General features: G+C 54.7%; 1 protein-coding gene and 1 long non-coding RNA gene across 2 annotated transcripts; one reads left to right on the forward strand and one right to left on the reverse strand.

Moving 5' to 3' along the window:
- Positions 1-685: 685 nt before the first annotated feature.
- Positions 686-22367, forward strand: LOC116950214 (transmembrane protein 120B-like). Its single transcript, XM_032967822.2, has 12 exons — positions 686-783; positions 6150-6268; positions 8905-9027; positions 12043-12102; positions 12472-12567; positions 13709-13798; positions 14181-14246; positions 15256-15317; positions 17265-17357; positions 19621-19685; positions 20316-20384; positions 21600-22367. Exons 1-12 carry the CDS (start codon positions 721-723, stop codon positions 21711-21713), a joined length of 1020 nt encoding a protein of 339 aa, XP_032823713.2. The 5' UTR covers positions 686-720; the 3' UTR covers positions 21714-22367.
- LOC116950215 (uncharacterized) lies at positions 14599-17341 on the reverse strand. The gene is made up of 2 exons (XR_004403975.2): positions 17219-17341; positions 14599-14838 (listed from the first exon to the last, which is right to left on the reverse strand). It is a non-coding gene; the product is annotated as an uncharacterized LOC116950215 (long non-coding RNA).
- Positions 22368-24190: the final 1823 nt, after the last annotated feature.

A 24190-nucleotide genomic window follows, 5' to 3' on the forward strand; every position in this document is an offset into this window, starting at 1 on the left:
CACCAACACTCCCCACTCACCACTCACCACACTCCCCACTCACCACACTCCCCACTCACCACACTCCCCACTCACCACACTCACCACACTCACCACACTCCCCACTCACCACACTCCCCACACTCCCCACTCACCACACTCCCCACCCTCCCCACTCACCACACTCCCCACTCACCACACTCCCCACTCACCACACTCACCACACTCCCCACTCACCACACTCCCCACTCACCACACTCCCCACTCACCACATTCCCCACTCACCACACTCCCCACTCACCACACTCCCCACTCACCACACTCACCACTCACCACACTCCCCACACTCCCCACACTCACCACACTCCCCACTCACCACACTCCCCACTCACCACACTCACCACTCACCACACTCACCACTCACCCTGCCACCCCTGTACGACCGGATTGGCACAAGCGAGGGGAGGCGTCAGTGGGTGGGGTGGAGGTGGGTGGGTGAGGTGGAGGCGGTGGCGTGTGTGGGTGGGGAAGTCGGGGGTGGAGGTGTGTGTGGGGGGAGACGTAAGTGGGGGGAGGTGGTGGGAGACCGAGAGACGTCATAGAAAGGAGAGAGAGAGAGATTTGAAACACCGCGTTCAGAGTTCAGCCAGCAGTGAGCCGTCTCTCTCTCTCTCGCCCTCCACTCCCTTGCACCGGCGTGGGAGAGGTCTGTCTGGGTCTCTCGTCTTCTGGGAATCGAAGATGTCTCTCAAAGACTGCGCATCTGAATGGATGGACTTGGAGAGAGATTACCAGGCGCTGAAGGTAGAGCGTTCGCGTGTGTGTGTCTGTCGTCTGCGCCTCTCTGTGTCCACTTGTATGCCCGAGTATGTCTGCCTTTGGCACATTGTATCTCATTGTTCTCTTCTTTATCTGTCCCCCCCCCCCTATCTACGTGTTTGTCTTTGTCGATATCTACACGTGTCTCTCGTCGATATCTCTTTGTCAATCTTGTCTGTTGTTCATCGTGTGCCTGTTTGTGTGTGTCTCCTTGTCCCGCTGTGTGTGTGTGACTGTGTGACGTGTGTGACTGTCTGTGTGACTGTGTGTGACTGTGTGACTGTGTGTCTGTGTGACTGTGTGTTCATTCCTTACTAACACACAACACACTGATACACAGCGTGTAACACAGGCCTTACTAACACACCGATACACAACGTGTAACAAAGACCTTACTAACACAACACACCAATACACAGCGTGAAACACATTCCTTACTAACACACAGCACACTAATAACACAACGTGTAACACATGTCTTACTAACACACAACACACTGATACACAACGTGAAACACATTCCTTACTAACACACAGCACACCGATACACAACGTGAAACACATTCCTTACTAACATACAGCACACCGATACACAGCGTGTAACACATTCCTTACTAACACACAGCACACCGATACACAGCGTGAAACACAGGCCTTACTAACACACTGATACACAACGTGAAACACATTCCTTACCAACACACAGCGCACTGATACACAGCGTGAAACACATTCCTTACTAACACACAGCACACTGATACACAGCGTGAAACACATTCCTTACTAACACACCGATACACAACGTGAAACACATTCCTTACTAACACACAGCACACCGATACACAGCGTGAAACACATTCCTTACTAACATACAGCACACCGATACACAACGTGAAACACATTCCTTACTAACACACAGCACACCGATACACAGCGTGAAACACAGGCCTTACTAACACACTGATACACAACGTGAAACACATTCCTTACCAACACACAGCGCACTGATACACAGCGTGAAACACATTCCTTACTAACAACGCATTGGCTAGAGGAAAGGACACGTACTCGTGTTACTAAGTCCACTGGAGGGCCGAGTGGTCACGATTGCTGGGCGAGTTAAATTCCCGCTCGCAAACCTGGCCCTTGGACTCTCCCCTAGGTCTTCAATGAGTACATGGTGCGGTGTGTAAGCATCAGCACCGGGGAGACAAAGGCGGCTGTGCGTGGTGCTGGCCACCCGCCCCACACCCCGCCGTTGTGCCGTGCCGGCATTCATTCAGGTGCTCGCTTACAGCACTTGCCCCAACGGTGTGTTTAGGCTACACGGGGGATCTTTGTCAATTCTTTTTGCGCACACACACGCACACAGCCAATAGTGTGGGCTGATAGCATGCACGCACACACACAACAACAACCGCCATTCGCCACTAAGTTGCGGTGACGTCACCACGACGCTTGTGCCAGGCCATGTGCACCTTGAGGCCACGTGAAGTGTCGAACGCCCGCGGGCAGGAGGTCACGGGGCAGACCCAGGTGCCACGGGTCGACTAACTGAGATGACTGGCTGATGCACCCCCTGTGCCCCCTACTGTGCCAACCTGCTGTGCTTTAGCCACCCGGCGCTCCGCTCGTTGTTGTGAGCGTCGCTCCTCCGCCCTCCGTTGTTGTTGGAGGGCGACTGCCTCCAACTGCCCAGTAGCGTCCTTCACGAGCCTCCTCCACAGAGGCCGATCTTGACACCGCTGGTACCAGTCATCGGCAAGTCCACTCAGCTCCACGTCCTCCTGTACCACATCACTCCATCTCTTCTCTAGCCCGTGCCGTGCCCGTTTAGCCCCCTCGATCCGGCCGAACAAAAGCTGTTTCGGCATGCGGTGGCTGGGCATGCGGGCTACATGACCCAGCCAACGCAGCCTTGCCTGCCGGAGGAGCTCACCGATGGGACCTTGCCCAGATCTTTCAAGGATTTGTGAGCTCCTCACAAAATCCAGCCTGGTTAAACCCAGGATGGATCGTAGGCAGGCCAGCCTAAATGTTTCCAACCGGCGAAGATGCTCCATTAAGGGGGTCCACGTTTCGAGAAGGGAGGGAATGACCGTGGCCGAGAAGACCTGAAGCTTAGTGCGGAGCGACAGACCAGGTAGCTTCCACACAGCGTTATGCAACCGATGAAAAGATATTGCCGCTCGACTGATTCGGAGTGAGACCTCTGCTGTTAAACTGGAGCTGGTCATAAGCACACTGCCCAGGTATGGGAAACTCTCCACTCTCTCCACAACTGCCCCATCACCGATTGGGAGTTGTGGGGGTGGAGTGTCCGATGGTACAAAATACCCAGGCAGGTGCTTAGTTTTGGTGGGGCTAATGGTAAGGCCCCATCTCTTAGTGGCACGCTCCAGTCTCAGCAGCAGCATCTCCAACTCCTCCTCTGAATGAGCAGCTATTACCAAATCATCGGCATACATAACGTGGTTGAGCAATAGGGAGCCATCCCTTGACCGCACCTAGGCATCGATCAGCCTCCCATTATATCTGTACCAAATCTTGATTCCCCCGGTACAGCTATTGAAGGCTTCACGAACTACGTGGTCAAAATAGATGTTAAATAATGTGGGAGCCAGAGGACATCCCTGTCGCACCCCAAGGTGTACAGGGAATGGCTCTGACTCCCAGCCACGTAGTTTTACCCGTGCCCGCTCACCATCATGAAGGTCCTTAATGATCGTGAGCAGAGGGTCAGGGACTCCAAAAGCACGAAGAACAACCCAGAGCCCAGGCCTACTGATGGTATCATAGGCCTTGACCAGGTCAATAAAGCAGAGATGTAGGTCTTGTTGGAATTCCCTACACCTCTGCTGTAGCAGACGGACAGAAAATATGGCATCTGTGCAGGACCGCCCTTTCCTGAAACCGCATTGGGGCTCCGCAAGCCTCTCCTCAGCGTGCCTGGTGAGGCGATGTTGAATAATCCTTGCCAGGACCTTTCCCGGCACACTGAGGAGTGAGATGCCCCTGTTGTTACATTCTGTGCGGTCCCCCTTCTTAAAGAGGGGAACAACCAGGGCATCCTTCCAATCCTGCGGAACTCGTCCAGTGGTCCAGACTGTTGTTATGTCATATAGGGCAGTCTGTGCACAAACGCCACCCTCCCTCAGCATTTCGCTTGGGAGATCATCTCTGCCCGCTGCCTTTCCTGGTCTCAGACTCTGGATCGCCTTCAGTACTTCCTCAACAGATGGTACTTCAGCTAGCCACTCACAGGGGGTGACTTCTTCCAATATTTGAGGCACCGCAGCCTCAGCAGGGTCATCCTCACTTTGTGCCACGATGTTTTCCTGGCTGAGGGATTTTCCCTCCCCCAGGACCTCACAGAAATGCTCAGCAAATGTGCAAACCTGTTCCTGGGGGTCGGAGATTGGATCACCGTTTTTTTCCCCTCATGATGATAATAGGTGTGGCGCTGCAGGTTACTTTTTTGATGGAGTTAAATAGAGATTTGTGATCGCGGGCCACTGAGGCAGACTTCATCTCCTCAGCAACCCGCGACCACCACCCATCCTTGCAGCGCCTCATGGCTCTCCGAACCTCCGAGCGAAGGCTGCGGTAAGCCTCCTCATTCTCTGACGTGGGATTCTGTAGCCGATGACAGTGGGCCTGTCGCTTTTTCTCAACCATCCTGAACACCTCCTCTGTCAGCCATTGCAGCTGCATGAGTCACAGTCCTAAACCTCGCCCATTTACCCGCGACATCAAGAGTGGGGGAAGATGCCAATCCCAGCCGCAAGCGATGATGAAATTCTCGCTTTCACACACACACACTCACACATGCACACACGCACACACACAAAAGATCCCTGTAGGGACAAGTGCTGTTAGCCAGCACCTATGAAGGCCGGAACGATACACGAGGGGGTGGGTGGCCAGCACCACGCCCGACCGCCTTTGTCTCCCTAGTGGCAATGTTTACACATTGCACCAGGTACTCATTTGAGGCTGAGTCGACCTAGGGGAGGCCCGGGACCGGTTCAGATAATCGTCACTGGGTGTTGGCCGTGAGCGGGAATCGAACCCGGGCCGCCAGGTTCATAGCGCAGCGTAGCGCTAACCGCTACACTACCGCTCCCCACAACACACGCACACACACGCACACACACGCACGCACACACGCACACACACCTATGAACTCGAGTCCTAAGAGCGTGTGCTTTCAATTGTGTTCCCTTCAATTTGTTGCGCAATCACGGGGGTCGTGGGGGGTGTGTGTGTGGGGGGGGGCTGTGAACGCTGCCTTGCTTGGGGTCGATGACGTAACTCGGAACTCTGACCCTGACCCAACAACGCAAACAGCAAACTGTGACCGCGACTCTCTCAATTACTTTTGTATTTATTTTATTACCATTCCGCTTGTTCAGGCAGGGATGCAGGAAAGAGTCTCTGCACGCTTTCCTTTTTTCAGGAGGTTCCCGCAGAGTCTGTCTTTGTTTGGTTCGGATTTCGAGGTAGTAGAGGGGGGCGATGTTGCTGCCACCGCTGCTGCTATCTGCACGTGTGTGTGTGTGTGTTGATGATCCTTGGGAAGTTGGAGGCAGTCGCCCTCCAACAACAACGGAGGGCAGAGGAGCGACGCTCGCAGCAACGAGCGGAGCGGCGGGCGGGTAGAATGCAGCGAGTCGGCATGGTGGGGGGTACAGCCGGCGGCATCTGCCAGTCATCTCAGTCTGCCAACCCATGGCACCTGCCGGGTCTGCCCCGTGACCTTCTGTCAGCGAGCCTTTGGCACTCCCACGTGGCCTCGAAGGGCACCTGGCCTGGCACAAGGGCCGTGGTGACGTCACCGTCACTTGGCGGCGAATGGCGTGGCATTGGTATTGGTGTGATCCCAACTTGCAGGTAATGATTCGTCATTGGGGACGTTTGGTTCGACAGCGGTCACATTGCGCCGGTGTTTCTTCTAGCTATGGCAGGATGACGCCGGAGAAACGGGAGTACAGTAAAACCTTGGATTGCGAGCATAATTCGTTCCGCAAACGTGTTTGTAATCCAAAGCACTCGTATGTCAAAGCACTCGTGTATCAGTTGTGATCACGTGACGCTCGGCAGACAAAGCGTGTACGTGCACCACTCGTATTGCTAAGACCCTCGCTCGTTTATCAAATTAATATTTACTAAACAAAAATTGCTCGTCTTGCAAAACACTCGCAGACCAAGTTACTCGCAATCCAAGGTTTTACTGCAGAACCCGTGCAGAGGCGCGATTGTCATCACCGTGCTGCCACCCAACACTATAACGGCAACACTAATGCCCCCTCCCCCCCCCACCCCTCACCACCACCACGTGGTACCTCCAGGAGCGCCACCGGGTGTACATGGAGCGGCTGGCCGAGTTGACCTCCATGCAGTCCGCGTGCTCCTCCTCCATCTCCCGCCAGAAGAGGCTACTCAAGGACCTCAACAGCAAGCTCAAGAGGTGGCTAGAACGAGGACCGCCCTCTGCGCGTGTGTGTGTGTGTGTGGAGAGTTTTCCTTCCGTTGATCTTTACCCACCCACCAACTCGGACGCACGCCGAGGCCGAGGGCTCTTTTTTTCTTTGTTCACTCGGTCTCGCATTGGCACGTTAGGCCCCCGCCTCCCCCACGCCAGTCGCCCTGTGAGTGGGCAAATCGCCCGATGATGCTGGATGTAATTACCAGCGAAACGTCGTACTCAAACGGTAAATGTTGTGGATTTACTCTCCAACACACCGGTGGGCTGAAGTAGTAAACAAATTGGCGCGCGTTGTTTACTGTGACAAACCGTGCCGGCTGTGCCGGGTGGTGGAGGGTTACGCCACGTTTATGCTTCACGCGATCCAACCCAAGAGCCTTTTATTAATGATATTGGTCGCGAAAGTCTACGTGTTAAAACTTATTCTTAGATGTTGGAGGAAAGTGCGGAACAGGTGGGAGAACGTACGAACTCCACGCAGAAAAGCGCCCCGAGTTGAGAATCGAACCCGTGGGCTTGTGGCTGCGAGGCGCCAGTGTTGTCCCCTACGCTGCCACTCTGTCGGCCTCGTTAAGAGTCGACGATGATGGCGATGATTATGATAATGATGATTATGATAATGATGATTATGATAATGATGATTATGATAATGACGACGACGATGATGATGACGACGACGACGATAATGACGACGATGATGATGACGACGACGATAATGACGACGATGATTATGGTGATGATGGCGATGATGATGGTGATGACGACGATGATGATGGTGATGATGGCGATAATGATAATGGTGACGATGATGGTGATGATGGTGATGACAACGATAATGACGATGATGATGATGGTGATGACCGGCTCTCACGATGGATACTCTTGTTTCTCCACACACACAGCACGCGACTCCTCATCGCTCCTCACCCTATCGGTGTTCGTGGTTGCGCTGCGTCTTTCTCCGAACGCCGCGTTTTCGTGCCGTGCCGCGCGTTATTTGGCGTGACGTCCGACGTTTCGTTCCCACACGCCGGGAGCTTCCGCTCTGCCCGGGGCTGGAGTGGAAGCTCCCGCCACGTGGAGCGAAACGTTGGACGTGGCGCCGGGCCGGGCACGTGAGCAGCACCCTGATGGTGGTGGTGGTGGTGTTGACGACAAAGATTGTGATGATTGATGCACGGGCAACGATCATGCACTTCATGATGCACATGGTGGCGATTGTGGTGGCATGTGTTGCGAAGGAAGTGGTGGTTGGTGGAGGTTGAGGGTGTAGCGGTGGTGGCGATTGTGTTCGTTGTAAAGGTAATGGTGATGGTGAGGGTAGTGGTGGTGAAGTTATTGGTGGTGGTGGTGCTGCTGGTGATACTGATGGTGAGTGTCATGGTAGTTGCAGTAATTTCTGTTGTGGTGATGATCGTGGTGGTGGTAATTTATGTTGTGTGGTGATGATCGTGGTGGTGGTGGTAATTTCTGAGGTGCGGTGATGATCATGGTGATGATGGTGTTTGTGTCTCAGGTCGACGATGATTGATTTATGATAATGATTGACTGATTTATGAATAACGGTGATGTCGCTAATTGGCGAATTATGATTGTATGATGATGACGATCACAGGTGTAATGGATGATGATGATGATGATTGGTCAATGGTGATAACGACGATGAAAAAGAGATGACGATAAATTATGGATCTGAGATTTTGACAGTGATGGTGGATTTCAAATGACGGCGATGGTGGTTGATGATGATTGCATCTCAAGTTGATCGCTGATTCGTGGACGATGGCGGCGATGATGCGAAAAAAAAAAGCAAAGCGCTGGCAACTTTAATCAACGTCGCCCGCGTTTAGTGCCGTTTCACACTCGCGTGATTGTCCACCGGCACAAACGAACCCCTTAAATTGACCGCATGGTTAACGGGCGGTGGCGACGCCGCTGCCAAAATAACAGGCCCGTTGATCACTCCCTCCCCACCACGGTTGGCACGGAGAGCGGAACGCACGGGGTGACATGGACACACAGACACACGGACACGTGGGCACGCGGACACGTGGGCACGCGGACACGCGGACACGTGGGCACGCGGACACACGGGCACGTGGACACGTGGACACATAGACACACAGACACGTGGACACATAGACACACAGACACGTGGACACACGGGCACATGGACATATGGGCACATGAACAGACACGTGGACACATGAACACATAGAAACATGGACAAACAGGTATATGGACACGTGGACACACAGACACGTGGACACACAGACACGTTGACACACAGACACGTTGACACACAGACACGTGGACACACAGACACGTTGACACACAGACACGTGGACACAGACACGTGGACACACAGACACGTGGACACACAGACACGTGGACACACAGACACACAGACACGTGGACACACAGACACACAGACACGTGGACACACAGGTACATGGGCAGACGATTGGACGGACACAGGGACGCACAGATGGATGAACACACGGATGGATGCACACGTGGGCATGAGGACAGAGGGACACACGGACAGACGGACGGACGCGATGTTTCCCGAGTGCGGTGCAGTGGGCTGCTCTGCATCACTGCTCACCTGTGCCCAGGTGCGGCCGTGGTGGAGGCGCGAGCGGAGAGGAGATGGAGAAGCTGGAGAGGATTGGTGTCGGTGTGAAGGAGCAGGAGGTCACCTTCGAGGAAATGGAGGCGTTCCTCCCCAAGAAGAATGGGTGAGTGCTGCAGTACCACCCACACCGCCATCACCGCCACCACCGCCACACCGCCACCACCACACTGCAACCACCACAACCACACCGCAACCACCGCCACTCTGCCACCATGGAGGTGGAAAAGGATGGCAAGTTACCATTCTTGGATGTTTTAATTGAAAAGAGACCAGATGGCTCAATGGGACACTGTCTACAGGAAAGCCGCCCATACGGATGCCTACCTAAAACCTGACTCCCACCACCATCCATCCCAGAATAATTCCCTCATCAAAACTCTACACCATAGAGCTCGATGTATTTCCGACCGTCATCACCTAGCCAGTGAACTGGAACACGTACACCAAGCTCTCAAGATGAATGGATATTCAGACTACACAATCCGTAAAGCTATCACCCCAACCGTTGGGAAAGAACCATCCTGAGGACCCAATCAAAACCATCACCTTGCCATACATAGCAGGGGTCACTGAAAAGATTTCCAAAATCATGAGCAAACACAAAATCCAGGTTCGATTTAAACAGTACATAAAATTCGTTATCTGATTCCATCTGTGAAGGATGTGATCCCTGACATGCAATACCCCGGCGTCCACAAACTAAGCTGTGTCTGCGGCAGTAGTTACATTGGGGAAACTAAGTGACATGTCTCGGACCGTGTTCGTGAACATAAGGCAGATCTGAAACACGGTAGGACCAATACTTCGGCCGTGGCTGATCATTGTTTTAATGCGGTGGGCTCACACGAAATTGATTTCTCTAAGACGAAGGTACTTTGCAAGCCCACTGGCTATCAACAAAGATTCGTTCATGAAGCCATCCATATTTATATAGACACAGACACAATTTCAACCGAGAAGATGGGTACAAACTGAGCAATCGTTGGAAGGACGTTATCAACCAGTTTAAGTCCTAACTGGCTGTGATGTTTCCATCCTTCCTTCCGATGTTAGTAGTTATTTACGACTCTCTGGTTTTACATGAACAGGTTAAATGTCTTTACATGAACAGGTTAAATGTCTTCACATTAACAGGTTAAATGTCTTCACATTAACAGGTTAAATGTCTCACTAACACAGCCACCATTGCTCGTTTTCCTCGATGTGGCGGTGGCTCTGCGATCTTACATTGACATGCTCATCTCTCACTTGAACATCACTAGCCCCGCCCACTTCGCTTATGACCCTTGGGCTACACCCATTTCAAACCTTTAAAACATCCTGCATCAGCAGCTTTCCCGCAATTTTTCCTCCTGATGACGATTGCTTGTGTTGCGATCGAAACGTCGTAGTTTTTTGGTTCTTTTTTGTTATTCTTTTTGAACCTATCTCCGTGACTTTGCCGAAAGAGCCAACAATATTAATTCCTGCAGTCACGAAAGCTTTAAGTCAATAAATTATTATCTTTTTATTGGAAAGCCATTTTCACCTCGCCACAGATCTCAGTCCCACCGGATTACGTGCCAAAGGTCGTGTTACCGGCGTGTTACCGGCGTGACCGTACCGAGGACTGAGACACTGAAGTTTGTGAGTCCTTAAAATAAATTTTAAATCCAACGCCGTTTCCCGCGTGGTGATTCCGGACGTCTCCCGTGTGGTGATGGTGGTGGCAATGGTGAAGATGGTGATGATGCTGATGGTGGCGATGGTGTCGATGGCGACGGTGGCGATGATGGTGGTGGTGGTGGCGATGGTGGTGATGGTGGCGATAGTGGTGGTGGTGATGATGATGATGTTGGTGATGATGATGGCGATGGTGGTGGTGATGATGATGGTGATGATGGTGATGATGATGATGGTGGTGGTGATGATGATTATGGTGATGAAGGTGATGATGGTGATGATGATGGTGATGATGGTGATGATGGTGATGATGATGGTGGTGGTGGTGATGATGGTGATGATGATGGTGATGATGGTGGTGATGATGATGGTGGTGATGATGGTGATGATGATGGTGATGATGATGGTGATGATGATGGTGATGATGATGGTGATGATGGTGATGATGATGATGGTGATGATGGTGATGATGATGGTGATGATGATGGTGATGATGGTGGTGATGATGGTGGTGATGATGGTGATGATGATGATGGCGATGATGATGGTGATGATGATGGTGATGATGATGGTGATGATGATGGTGATGATGGTGGTGATGATGGTGATGATGATGATGGCGATGATGATGGTGATGGCGATGATGATGATGGTGATGATGATGATGGTGATGATGATGGTGATGATGATGGTGATGATGGTGGTGATGATGATGGTGGTGATGATGGTGATGATGATGGTGATGATGATGGTGATGATGATGGTGATGATGATGGTGATGATGATGGTGATGATGATGATGGTGATGATGATGGTGATGGTGATGATGATGGTGGTGATGGTGATGATGATGGTGATGATGATGGTGATGATGATGGTGATGATGATGGTGATGATGATGGTGATGATGGTGATGATGATGGTGATGGTGGTGATGATGGTGATGATGATGGTGATGGTGATGATGGTGATGATGATGGTGATGGTGGTGATGATGGTGATGATGATGATGATGGTGATGATGATGGTGATGGTGGTGATGATGGTGATGATGATGGTGATGATGGTGGTGATGATGATGGTGATGATGGTGGTGATGATGATGGTGGTGATGATGGTGATGATGATGGTGATGATGATGGTGATGATGATGGTGATGATGATGGTGATGATGATGGTGATGATGATGATGGTGATGATGATGGTGATGGTGATGATGATGGTGGTGATGGTGATGATGATGGTGATGATGATGGTGATGATGATGGTGATGATGATGGTGATGATGATGGTGATGATGGTGATGATGATGGTGATGGTGGTGATGATGGTGATGATGATGGTGATGGTGATGATGGTGATGATGATGGTGATGGTGGTGATGATGGTGATGATGATGATGATGGTGATGATGATGGTGATGGTGGTGTGTATCCCTCCCGCGTACCCCACACAGGCTCTACCTGCGCTTGGTCCTGGGCAACGTGAACCTCACTCTGCTGAGCAAGCAGGCCAAGTGCGACCCCTACTCTCTCCCTCCCTTTCGCGTGTAGTAACCATGGTAACGCGACTACGACACGCGGTCTGGACGCTGCTAGAACCATGCTTGGAGTGGGGTTAGAGGTCGGGCTAAGTCTGGGTTTAGGGTCCGGTTTAGGGTCAGGTGAGGGCCTGGTTTAACAGATATATGCGATGGACATCTACTGCACATCTGTGAAAACGAGCTTTATAGCTCATCGGATTCCTCCAGTGTAAATCAATATTCTCATTAATGATGGCTGATGTTAGGGTTGGGACTGGGCCTTGGTGTCGCTTTATTGCGAGAGTCCCCCCCCCCCACGTGCCCCCCTCCCCACCCCTCCGTGTCCACGCTGTGCCACGCCAGGTACGCCTACAAGGACGAGTACGAGACCTTCAAGCTGCGCCTCACCATCGTCTGCTTCCTCATGTCGCTCACCCTACTGCTGGGCGTCAACACCAGGTGCACCCCCCCCCCCACACCCCCCCACACCCCCCACACCTCCGACCCACCACCCCCCCTCCCCCCCACCTTCTTGGCCGGGCCCTCCTGACAAAGAGTCTTGACACTCGCTGGAGCTGCCTGGACAAGGGGATGGCGCACGTGCTCCTGCGTGCTCCAGCTTGCGCCTGATTGGTCCTGATTGGTCCTGATTGGTCCTGGTTGCTCCTGCGTGCTCCAGCTTGCGCCTGATTGGTCCTGATTGGTCCTGGTTGCTCCTGCGTGCTCCAGCTTGCGCCTGATTGGTCCTGGTTGCTCCTGCGTGCCCCTGATTGGTCCTGGTTGCTCCTGGTTGCTCCAGCTTGCGCCTGATTGGTCCTGATTGGTCCTGGTTGCTCCTGCGTGCTCCAGCTTGCGCCTTATTGGTCCTGATTGGTCCTGGTTGCTCCTGCGTGCCCCTGATTGGTCCTGGTTGCTCCTGGTTGCTCCTGGTTGCTCCTGCTTGCGCCTGATTGGTCCTGGTTGCTCCTGTGTGCTCCTGCTTGCGCCTGATTGGTCCTGGTTGCTCCTGCTTGCGCCTGATTGGTCCTGGTTGCTCCTAGTTGCTCCTGCTTGCTCCTGATTGGTCCTGATTGCTCCTGGTTGCTCCTGCGTGCTCTTGATTGGTCCTGGTTGCTCCTGCATGCTCCTGCGTGCTCCTGCGTGCTCCTGCGTGCTCCTGCATGCTCCTGTGTGCTCGTGCGTGCTCCTGCTTGCGCCTGATTGGTTCTGGTTGCTCCTGCGTGCTCCTGATTGGTCCTGGTTGCTCCTGTGTGCTCCTGCTTGCGCTTGATTGGTTCTGGTTGCTCCTGCGTGCTCCTGATTGGTCCTGGTTGCTCCTGTGTGCTTCTGCGTGCTCCTGATTGGTCCTGATTGGTCCTGGTTGCTCCTGCGTGCTCCTGATTGGTCCTGGTTGCTCCTAGTTGCGCCTGCGTGCTCCTACGTGCTCCTACCTGCTCTTGCTGGCTTCTGCCTGCTCCAGCGTGCTCACGCCGTCGAGGCACAGGAGATCATTGTGAGCTCGTCGCCTTTACCTTCGCCTGGTCAGGCTCATTGGTTTTACTGACGGAGACACTCGGACCCCCCTGCCCACACCCCTCTACCGTCCCCCTCCCCCCCACAGGGTGACAGACGCCATCCTTAACTTCGTGCTCGTGTGGTACTACTGCACGCTCACGCTCAGGGAGAGCATCCTCATCAACAACGGCTCCCGGTGAGATAGCCCCACGCCACACCACACCACACCGCGCCACACCACTCTACACCACGCCACACCTTGCCACTCCACACCACGCCACGCCTCCCTCTGCCACTCAACACCGCTACGCACCGCGCCGCGCCACTCCCGGCAGTTCACGGCGACGCGTCTCGTCATCGCACACGGTGCGTTTGCGAGCCCTGGTTGTGCAACGACGCTTCTCGGGGAGGCCGCCCCCGGGCCGTGGACAACGACGCTTCTCAGGGAGGCCGCCCCGTGTCCCCAAGCCGGTTGACCTCCACTCGCAGTCCGCGCGTCCTCTCGCCGAGGTTCCAGACTGCCACCGCTCGCGACTAACCCCCTCCCCCCCTCTCCCACATCTTTCTCTCTCTCACAGCATCAAGGGCTGGTGGGTGATCCACCACTATGTGTCCACCTTCCTCTCCGGGGTCATGCTCACCTGGTAAGCGCCTGGCGGAGGTGAGGAGATGCTCCCCCCGACGCGTTGGGAGCGGGGGGCGGGGGGGGGGCGCCCTCGGGGGCTGAACGTCGCCGATTGCAGCGCGGGGCGGACTCTCCCGAAAGCGCTCGAAGATCGCGATCCACGCGGATGGGTCCGTGAACTTTGCTGGTATAGCGACGTCCCCTGGTCACCGTGTGGCCCAGCGGAGTTCGGGAGATTCGCAGATCTCTGGGCGATCCACCAAACCCCTTGCCTTAAAAAGTCCCAGAATCGCAGGTGCGCGTAGCGACGACGCATAGCCACAACACGGAGGCACCATTCCATGCGCAGGGACTCAACTCGGAGGCAGTAAGACTTGGAGGCGCTTATTTTATTTAACAAGCACCATCGGGATAACACCACCCTACGTGGGTGCACACTATCATTAAGACCGTCTATTGTCGGCGGCACTACTTGGTTAGAACAGTTGGTAGGCTGTCTGACCAGCAGCGCCCCGGGATGGTGAAGACGGAGACGACGACGAGGAGATGATGACGACGATGAACTTGAGCAGCACGACGGGGATCCCACTTCCAGCAACAGCCCCGAGGTCCTGCACAGGGACCTTTCTCATACTCCCAGCGTGGCCTTGCTCCGCCCCGGCCACGCCCCCTTTCTGGAACCTACTAGCGAGCTCCCGGGGCTTCCCGGTGGGCACCTTCTGTGACCTTTCCCCCCTAGATGTCCCCCTCTAGTGTATATCGTGGCCTGTTGGCGTCAGTACTGCTGTATACCGCAGTTACCCTTTTACGCCTGCAGCCAGCGCTATGTCACTACACATGCGTGACACCAGGCACAGCCGGTCCCCTCTCCTCTCCCCTAAAGTACCACTCCCTTCTATACTCCTCTCTTCAACCCCGTCTCATCCATCCTCCTTTCTCTATCCCCTCCTCTCATCTCTTCTCCTCCCCTTCCTCGCTGTTTTCAACTTTCCTCTTCTCTGCTCTCAAAACCGCCCCCCCCCCCCCAGGCCGGATGGGGAGATGTACCAGAGCTTCAGGACGCAATTCCTGGGCTTCTCCGTGTACCAGAGTGAGTGCGAGCTGGGAGACAGAAACCCAAACAGCACTCAACTGGCACACTCAACAACCACCACACGGGGATACAAGGGGTTCCAGAGGGGTTTGGTGGGGTTCATGGGGGTTCAGGGGGATCTAGAGGGGATCTAGAGGGGATCTAGAGGGGATCTAGAGGGGATCTAGAGGGGATCTAGAGGGGGTCTAGAGGGGGTCTAGAGGGGGTCTAGAGGGGGTCTAGAGGTGGTCTAGAGGGGGTCTATATGGGTCTAGAGGGGGTCTATATGGGTCTAGAGGGGGTCTATATGGGTCTAGAGGGGGTCTAGAGGGGATCTAGAGGGGATCTAGAGTGGGTCTAGAGGGGGTCTAGAGGGGGTCTAGAGGGGGTCTAGAGGGGGTCTAGAGGGGATCTAGAGGGGGTCTAGAGGGGATCTAGAGGGGATCTAGAGGGGGTCTAGAGGGGATCTAGAGGGGGTCTAGAGGGGATCTAGAGGGGATCTAGAGGGGATCTAGAGGGGGTCTAGAGGGGGTCTAGAGGGGGTCTAGAGGGGGTCTAGAGGGGGTCTAGAGGGGGTCTAGAGGGGGTCTAGAGGGGATCTATATGGGTCTAGAGGGGGTCCATATGGGTCGGGAGGGGGTCCATATGGGTCTAGAGGGGGTCTAGAGGGGATCTAGAGGGGATCTAGAGGGGGTCTAGAGGGGGTCTAGAGGGGGTCTAGAGGGGGTCTAGAGGGGGTCTAGAGGGGATCTAGAGGGGATCTAGAGGGGGTCTAGAGAGTGTCTAGAGGGGATCTAGAGGGGATCTAGAGTGGGTCTAGAGGGGGTCTAGAGGGGATCTAGAGGGGGTCTAGAGGGGATCTAGAGGGGATCTAGAGGGGATCTAGAGGGGATCTAGAGGGGGTCTAGAGGGGGTCTAGAGGGGATCTAGAGGGGATCTATATGGGTCCATATGGGTCTAGAGGGGATCTAGAGGGGATCTAGAGGGGGTCTAGAGGGGGTCTAGAGAGTGTCTAGAGGGGATCTAGAGGGGATCTAGAGTGGGTCTAGAGGGGGTCTAGAGGGGATCTAGAGGGGGTCTAGACGGGATCTAGAGGGGATCTAGAGGGGATCTAGAGGGGGTCTAGAGGGGGTCTAGAGGGGGTCTAGAGGGGGTCTAGAGGGGATCTAGAGGGGATCTAGAGGGGATCTAGAGGGGATCTAGAGGGGATCTAGAGGTAATCTAGAGGTAATCTAGAGGGGGTCTAGAGGGGGTCTAGAGGGGGTCTAGAGGGGGTCTAGAGGGGATCTAGAGGGGGTCTATATGGGTCCATATGGGTCTAGAGGGGGACAAGAGGGGTCTATATGGGTCTATATGGGTCTAGATGGGGTCTATATGGGTCTAGAGGGGTCTATATGGGTCTAGAGGGGGACAAGAGGGGTCTAGAGGGGGTCTATATGGGTCTAGAGGGGGACAAGAGGAGTCTAGAGGGGGTCTGTATGGGTCCATATGGGTCTAGAGGGGGACAAGAGGGGTCTATATGGGTCTATATGGGTCTAGATGGGGTCTATATGGGTCTAGAGGGGTCTATATGGGTCTAGAGGGGGACAAGAGGGGTCTAGAGGGGGTCTATATGGGTCTAGAGGGGGACAAGAGGAGTCTAGAGGGGGTCTAGAAGGGGACAAGAGGGGTCTAGATGGGATCTATACGGGTCTAGAGGGTGTATATATGGGTCTAGAGGGTGTATATATGGGTCTAGAGGGTGTATATATGGGTCTAGAGGGGGACAAGAGGGGTCTAAAAGGGGTCTGTATGGGTCTAGAGAGACCTCGGACACCGGTGCAGCAGGGGAGATGATCGACCTCCCAACCTTGAGGGACGTGTGTGTGTGATGTGGCCGGCTCTGTGTGGTGTGACTGAGTGCGAATTTGCTGTGGTACCTGTGTGTGTGGTGTGGCCGCTTGTGTGCGATGCGGCGGCCTGCAGGTGTGGTGCAGTTCCTGCAGTACTACTACCAGAGTGGATGCCTCTACCGCCTGCGAGCTCTGGGGGAGAGACGCAGCCTCGACATCACAGTGGGTGAGCAGTTACGACTCGCATAGAGACCCACAGACTCGCATAGAGACCCACAGACACGCATAGAGACCCACAGACACGCATAGAGACCCACAGACTCGCATAGAGACCCACAGACTCGCATAGAGACCCACAGACTCGCATAGAGACCCACAGACTCGCATAGAGACCCACAGACTCGCATAGAGACCCACAGACTCGCATAGAGACCCACAGACATGCATAAAGACCCGCAGACTCGCATAGAGACCCACAGACTCGCATAGAGACCCACAGACATGCATAGAGACCCACAGAATCGCATAGAGACCCACAGACTCGCATAGAGACCCATAGACATGCATAGAGACCCACAGACTCGCATAGAGACCCACAGACTCGCATAGAGACCTACATACACGCATAGAGACCCATAGACTCGCATAAAGACCCACAGACATGCATAGAGACCCACAGACTCGCATAGAGACCCACAGACTCGCATAGAGACCCACAGACTCGCATAGAGACCCACAGACATGCATAGAGACCCACAGACTCGCATAGAGACCCACAGACTCGCATAGAGACTTACAGACTCGCATAGAGACCCATAGAGTCGCCGGGAGACCCACAGACTCACATAGAGACCCACAGGCTCGCATAGAGACTCACAGACTCGCATAGAGACCCACAGACACGCATAGAGACCCACAGACTCGCATAGAGACCCACAGACATGCATAGAGACCCACAGACTCGCATAGAGACCCACAGACTCGCATAGAGACCTACAGACACGCATAGAGACCCATAGACTCGCATAGAGACCCACAGATATGCATAGCGACCCACAGACTCGCATAGAGACCCACAGACTCGCATAGAGACCCACAGACACGCATAGAGACCCACAGACCCGCATAGAGACCCACAGACTCGCATAGAGACCCACAGACTCGCATAGAGACCCACAGACTCGCATAGAGACCCACAGACTCGCATAGAGACCCACAGACACGCATAGAGACCCACAGACTCGCATAGAGACCCACAGACTCGCATCGAGACCCACAGACTCGCATAGAGACCCACAGACTCGCATAGAGACCCACAGACTCGCATAGAGACCCACAGACTCACATCGAGACCCACAGACTCGCATAGAGACCCATAGACTCGCATCGAGACACACAGACTCGGATCGAGACCCACAGACTCACATAGAGACCCACAGACTCGCATCGAGACCCACAGACTCACATAGAGACCCACTGACTCGCATAAAGACCCACAGACTCGCATAGAGACCCATAGACTCGCATAGAGACCCATAGAGTCGCCGGGAGACCCACAGACTCACATAGAGACCCACAGACTCGCATAGAGACCCATAGACTCGCATAGAGACCCACAGACTCGCATCGAGACCCACAGACTCGCATAGAGACCCACAGACTCGCATAGAGATCCACAGACACGCATAGAGACCCACAGACTCACATCGAGACCCACAGACTCGCATAGAGACCCACAGACTCGCATAGAGACCCACAGACTCGCATAGAGACCCACAGACTCGCATCGATACCCACAGACTCGCATAGAGATCCATAGGCTCGCATAGAGACCTACAGACTCACATAGAGACCCACAGACTCACACAGAGACCCACAGACTCGCATCGAGACCCACAGACTCGCATCGAGACCTACAGACTCGCATCGAGACCCACAGACTCGCATAGAGACCCACAGACTCGCATAGAGACCCACAGACTCGCATAGAGCCCCACAGACTCGCATCGAGACCCACAGACACGCATCGAGACCCACAAACTCGCATAGAGCCCCACCGACTCGCATCGAGACCCACAGACATGCATAGAGACCCACAGATTCGCATAGAGACCCACAGACTCGCATCGAAACCCACAGATTCACCTAGAAACCCGCAGACTCATATAGAGACCCACAGACTCACAGAGACCCATAGACTCACATTGAGATCCACAGAGTCGCATAGAGACCCACAGACTTGCATAGAGAGCCACAGACTCACAGAGACCCACAGACTCACACAGAGACCCGCAGACTTGCAAGGAGACCCACAGACTCGCATAGAGACCCACAGACTTACACAGAGACCCGCAGACTCGCATCGAGACCCACAGACTTGCAAGGAGCCCCGCAGACTCGCAGATCCATAGACCCGTGTCGACGGTGATGACGATGGACTGTCACGGCGGTCGTTGTGCCCGACCCTCTGCTCCTTCTCCCCCGCTCAGAGGGGTTCCAGTCGTGGATGTGGCGGGGCCTCGCCTTCATCATCCCCTTCCTCTTCTTCGGCCACGTGAGTCGTGCCCTCCGCTAGCCCCGCACGTCGCCGCCGCTGTCAGGTCCTGAGCTCCCTCTCCATTCCGTATATAAAATAAACATCACCACCACCACCACCACGAACTCCTCCGCCTACTCTTTCACTGCCTCCTCCGCACTTGAACAATTTGCAGCCAGCAATCGAAACGATCGTCATGAGTAAATCAACAGACCGTCATTGTTTGCCACATATCAGTAAGTCAACCACCGCTACAATCATCAAACCCACATTCAAACCACCATCGTAATCCACCGTAAATAACAGCACTGGTCCACTGCACGTGGGACGCATTGAGCGATCACGCGGCGCGTGCAGTAGGAGCGGTGGGCGTAGCAGCGCGGAATGAATTTTTCACAAGTTCGGGGGTCCGCGCCGTGGGCGAGTTCACGAGAAACCCTGGATGGGAGGGGTAGGGTGTGACGCAGCGCTGCGGCACCACAGCAGAGCTGCACCACGGCACCACGGCAGCGCGCCACGGCACCACACCGCGGTACTACAGCACTACGGCACTGCGGTATCGCCGCACCGCGTCAACACTGCACCGTGGCACCGCTGACATGTCGCTCCACACCCCCCCCCCCCCCACCACGTGTGTGTGTCTCGCAGTTCTGGCAGCTGTACAACAGCTACACGCTCTACCACATGTCCCTCTCGCCGCAGTGTCGTGAGTGGCAGGTGAGGCTCCGGGTTTGAAGTCACAGGGTGGGGGGTGAGGGGTGAGGGTGGGGGGTGAGGGTGGGGGGTGAGGGTGGGGGGTGAGGGTGGGGGGTGAGGGTGGGGGGTGAGGGTGGGGGGTGAGGGTGGGGGGTGAGGGTGGGGGGTGAGGGTGGGGGGTGGGGGCACCGGCAAGCCCATGCGACGCTCTTCAGATATAAATAAATAATCGCACGTGTCACGTCGTCACGAGCACAATCCATTCGGAAATGTTTCGCCGAGCAGCGCGACCCTTCACGTGAGAGAATGGCCCGCAGAAGCGGATATCACCGAGCCACCTCTGAGACTTCGGCCACAAAGGTGGGGGGGGGGGGGGGGGCTGGCTGCTTTTCCCGGACAGCGAGATTTTGCGAGAGCTGTCCGCGTTATCCTGGGGCCAGTGTTCGAATGAGTTCGGGTTGATTTTGTTTGACCAGGTGATGGCTCCAGAGAGCCGCAGAGGGGGAAGTCTTCGTTTGCAAGCATGACCCCTGGAAGGAGTGGGGGGGGGCACCAGGATGACGAAAGCACGAACGTTGGCAACACGACGTACAACAGTGAAGCAAATGGCAGTCGGCGCAAAAATAACCGCGCTACGCGAGAGGTTGACAGAGGTGCAAACATTAACGACTGTTAAACGAACTGTATTTCCTGTAACTGAAGTTAACTTTTAACGTCGGTTCATAGTCAAGTTCATCGGCACGGATTCACGGCGATGACGACGTGCGCGTGTGAACAGGCACGGCCTCGTGACACGACGCCGCCCAGCACTGGAGTAATCGCTGCTTGTTGCGGTGGTTCGTGGTTCTAATGGAGCGCGCGCCACCGTGACTAAACCCCATTCCTCTTCCGAGACTTCTGCAAGTTTCATGGTGGGGTGGGTCCCATTCACCGATGAATTTTGTCGAGAGGCGGAGTGGCGCCGTTGTTTTTGCTGAAAGACATTGTTACTCGCCGCAGAGAACTGCAGCGACACGACCGCCGCCACTCTACGATAGCTGCCGCCTAACCGTGCCGCAAGCCCCCTCCCCGCCCGGCCTTGTGGGAGCCTCGGTGCCAATAAAGACATCCGAATTCTTCTTCCCGATTCCGTTCCGATGACGTATGCATACGTTGACGGTTAATCCGGGGCGCGGTGTGTAGTCTCAACTGTAACGGCCTACGGGGGGGGATCTTTGTCTTCCGTGTCTCCTCCAGGTGCACGTGGAGGCACTTGTCTTCTTCGTCCTCTTCATCGGAAACTTCTTCACAACCCTCAAGGTGGTGTCCTCGAAAATGCGCGAGAGATACACTCGGCACAAGAGAACATGACACGGCAGCAACAGCAACAACAGAAGCCTCTACAACAACAACAAGAGCCACCACAATGAACCACCACAACAACGAGCCACCACAACGAGCTGCAACAACAACGAGCCGCTACAACAACAGTATCAAGAGGAACTGAAGCAGCATCCGAGTCTTGAGCAGCATTAAAAGCATCAACGGCAACAGCAACAAGAGGAGCCAGCAAGTGGAGGAGCAGCAGTAAGAGGAGGAGCAGTAATTGGGTGGGGAGGGGGGGGATGCTTAAACCAAAATTCCATTCTATGAGTAGGACCGATTTGGATGTCACTCGGCACTGATATTAGCCGTGGTCAGGAATCAAAGTCGGATCGTCGGATTTGTAGCGCAGCGTGATAACCGCTGCACTACCGCTCCTCACGCGCGCACACACACACACACACTGGCCAACACACACTGGCCACCAAACCAACCACCACCAACACATCACCACCGACACCATCATCATCATTGTCGTCGTCACCACTACCACATCGCTTTCACCACCCCCAACCCTCGCAACACCACCACAACACCAACTCCACCACCACCACACCAGCACTGCCACCGCCACCACCGCCGACGCCATCAGGCCCCAGGGGGGAACCCATCGTCTCGGCAATAAAGTTCACTTTTTCGCAATGCGTGTCAATTAAGCGAGCCTGTCATTTGTGCTTCTCCCCCACCCTCCCCACGCAGTAAACAGGGGGGTCGTGAATCGGAATCCGATGAGCTACAAAGCTCCGTTTCACAGATGTCCAGTCAGAGGCACGGGGTAAGAACGTTAGAACAACAGTTACGAAAACACGATAGGGGAGTGCAAAGTACAAGAAAAGTGAACAAACCACCCAACACGTACGAGTACAACACTAAACCATCCCCGTCCTATCGGACAAGGCCCACTGAGGTATTAACTTATTGTTCAAAAAGCGACCTGGCCACAAATGATAATAATAATAATAATGACATTTATAGAGCGCTTTTCATCAAGGGTCTCAAAGCGCTATACAGGACACAGCAGCAGCAGCAGCAGACGCTCAGCATAAATAATAATATAAATACATGTCAAGAATCATTTACCAAACGAACTAAAGGTTTAACAAGCGGAAACGTATAAATAGGTTTTAAGGCGCATTTACAACAAAAAAGTCCACAGACTCCGAGAGCCCTCTGATGATGTCCCGTGGAAGAACGTTCCAGAGCCAAATTGATGATGGCTCAACAAAGAGAAGCGTTCAGGTTCACCGCCTGACCTCGCCGCCTCTCGGTTCAAGCTGCCTGGCCAGGCCACCACCGGCGCGCACACCCAGGTGCTATAGGCTGCTGTGGGGGCTTCACGCTGCGGGCAGCAGACGAACGCTGCAGCGCGAATCCTCGACCTGAGATGAAAACGGGTGGGGGTTGTGGGGGGCGGGGGGGGGGGCTGGGATGCGGCTCCCCCTGGTATCGCGGTTCGCCTCTCGTTGCGGGAGGTGGTTCGAACCCGGCGGCTGCCCCGTTAAATACTCGCTGTCCGTGCAATCGCCGCGACGTCGCCGGCGGGGGCGTTGGCCACCTACGCGCCGACTGCCCTCGAGTTCAAGAGTCGCCAAGTTCCCAAGATGACGCCGCTGGCTGCTGCTGGCTGCTGCTGCTCGCTCACTCGGGGACAGCCGCGCGGGCGCACACGGAGCATCGGCAAACATTGCCCCCCCTCCCTCCCTACTGTCAGCAGACTAACGCCCCCCCCCCCCCCAGGTCGCTCGCTCGCTCTTGCGAAGGAGACTCCTCGAACCGCTGGCCTTGTGGTGTGGCTCACCACCTGGGTCACACAAAACTTATCAGTAGTATTATTATTTTGTTTGTTTGCCCCGGAAAGATTCACAGAGTGGCGCGTGACTCTGTGGGGGCTAATGCCCCCCTCCCCACTCGCCATTACGTGGGGGCTGATCTCCCCCTCCCCACTCGCCATTACGTGGGGGCTGATCTCCCCCTCCCCACTCGCCATTACGTGGGGGCTGATCTCCCCCTCCCCGCGAGCGGGTGGGGTGCGACGTCAGCCCCCTCCACCCCCACTCGCGGCTGTTTAGAGTTAATAAATTATTTCCACTAAGCCGTTGTGTCAACAAGGCGAATGGCGCTCGGAATCAATTAATTAATCTCTGCGCGCTACACTCGCTGCGCGGTCAAGCGTCCCTCTATTTAATTATTTATTTGCATGTGCACGCGCGTCGTGCTTATACCGATTAAAGTCACCCACACACCGTCGTGCGCCGATCGCTGTCCCACCGCTCTTCACACGCACGCACGTGCACCACGCGTCACAACTTCAGTCTGTGCTGAGATTTATTTCCCGGAGCGAATAGGGACCCCCGTGTATGGCCCCCTCCAGCCAGCACCCCTTCCTCCTATCACCTACCCGTCGCAGAGTGCGTCTATCCCCTAAGCTCGAGCTGACTGAATTGGCCTCCCTTTTCCGTACCCAC

The sequence above is a fragment of the Petromyzon marinus genome, chromosome 38 (assembly GCF_048934315.1).
Source record: "Petromyzon marinus isolate PM22_M1 ecotype Great Lakes invasive population chromosome 38, UKy_Petmar_22M1.pri1.0, whole genome shotgun sequence".
NCBI classification, from domain to species: Eukaryota; Metazoa; Chordata; class Hyperoartia; order Petromyzontiformes; family Petromyzontidae; genus Petromyzon; species Petromyzon marinus.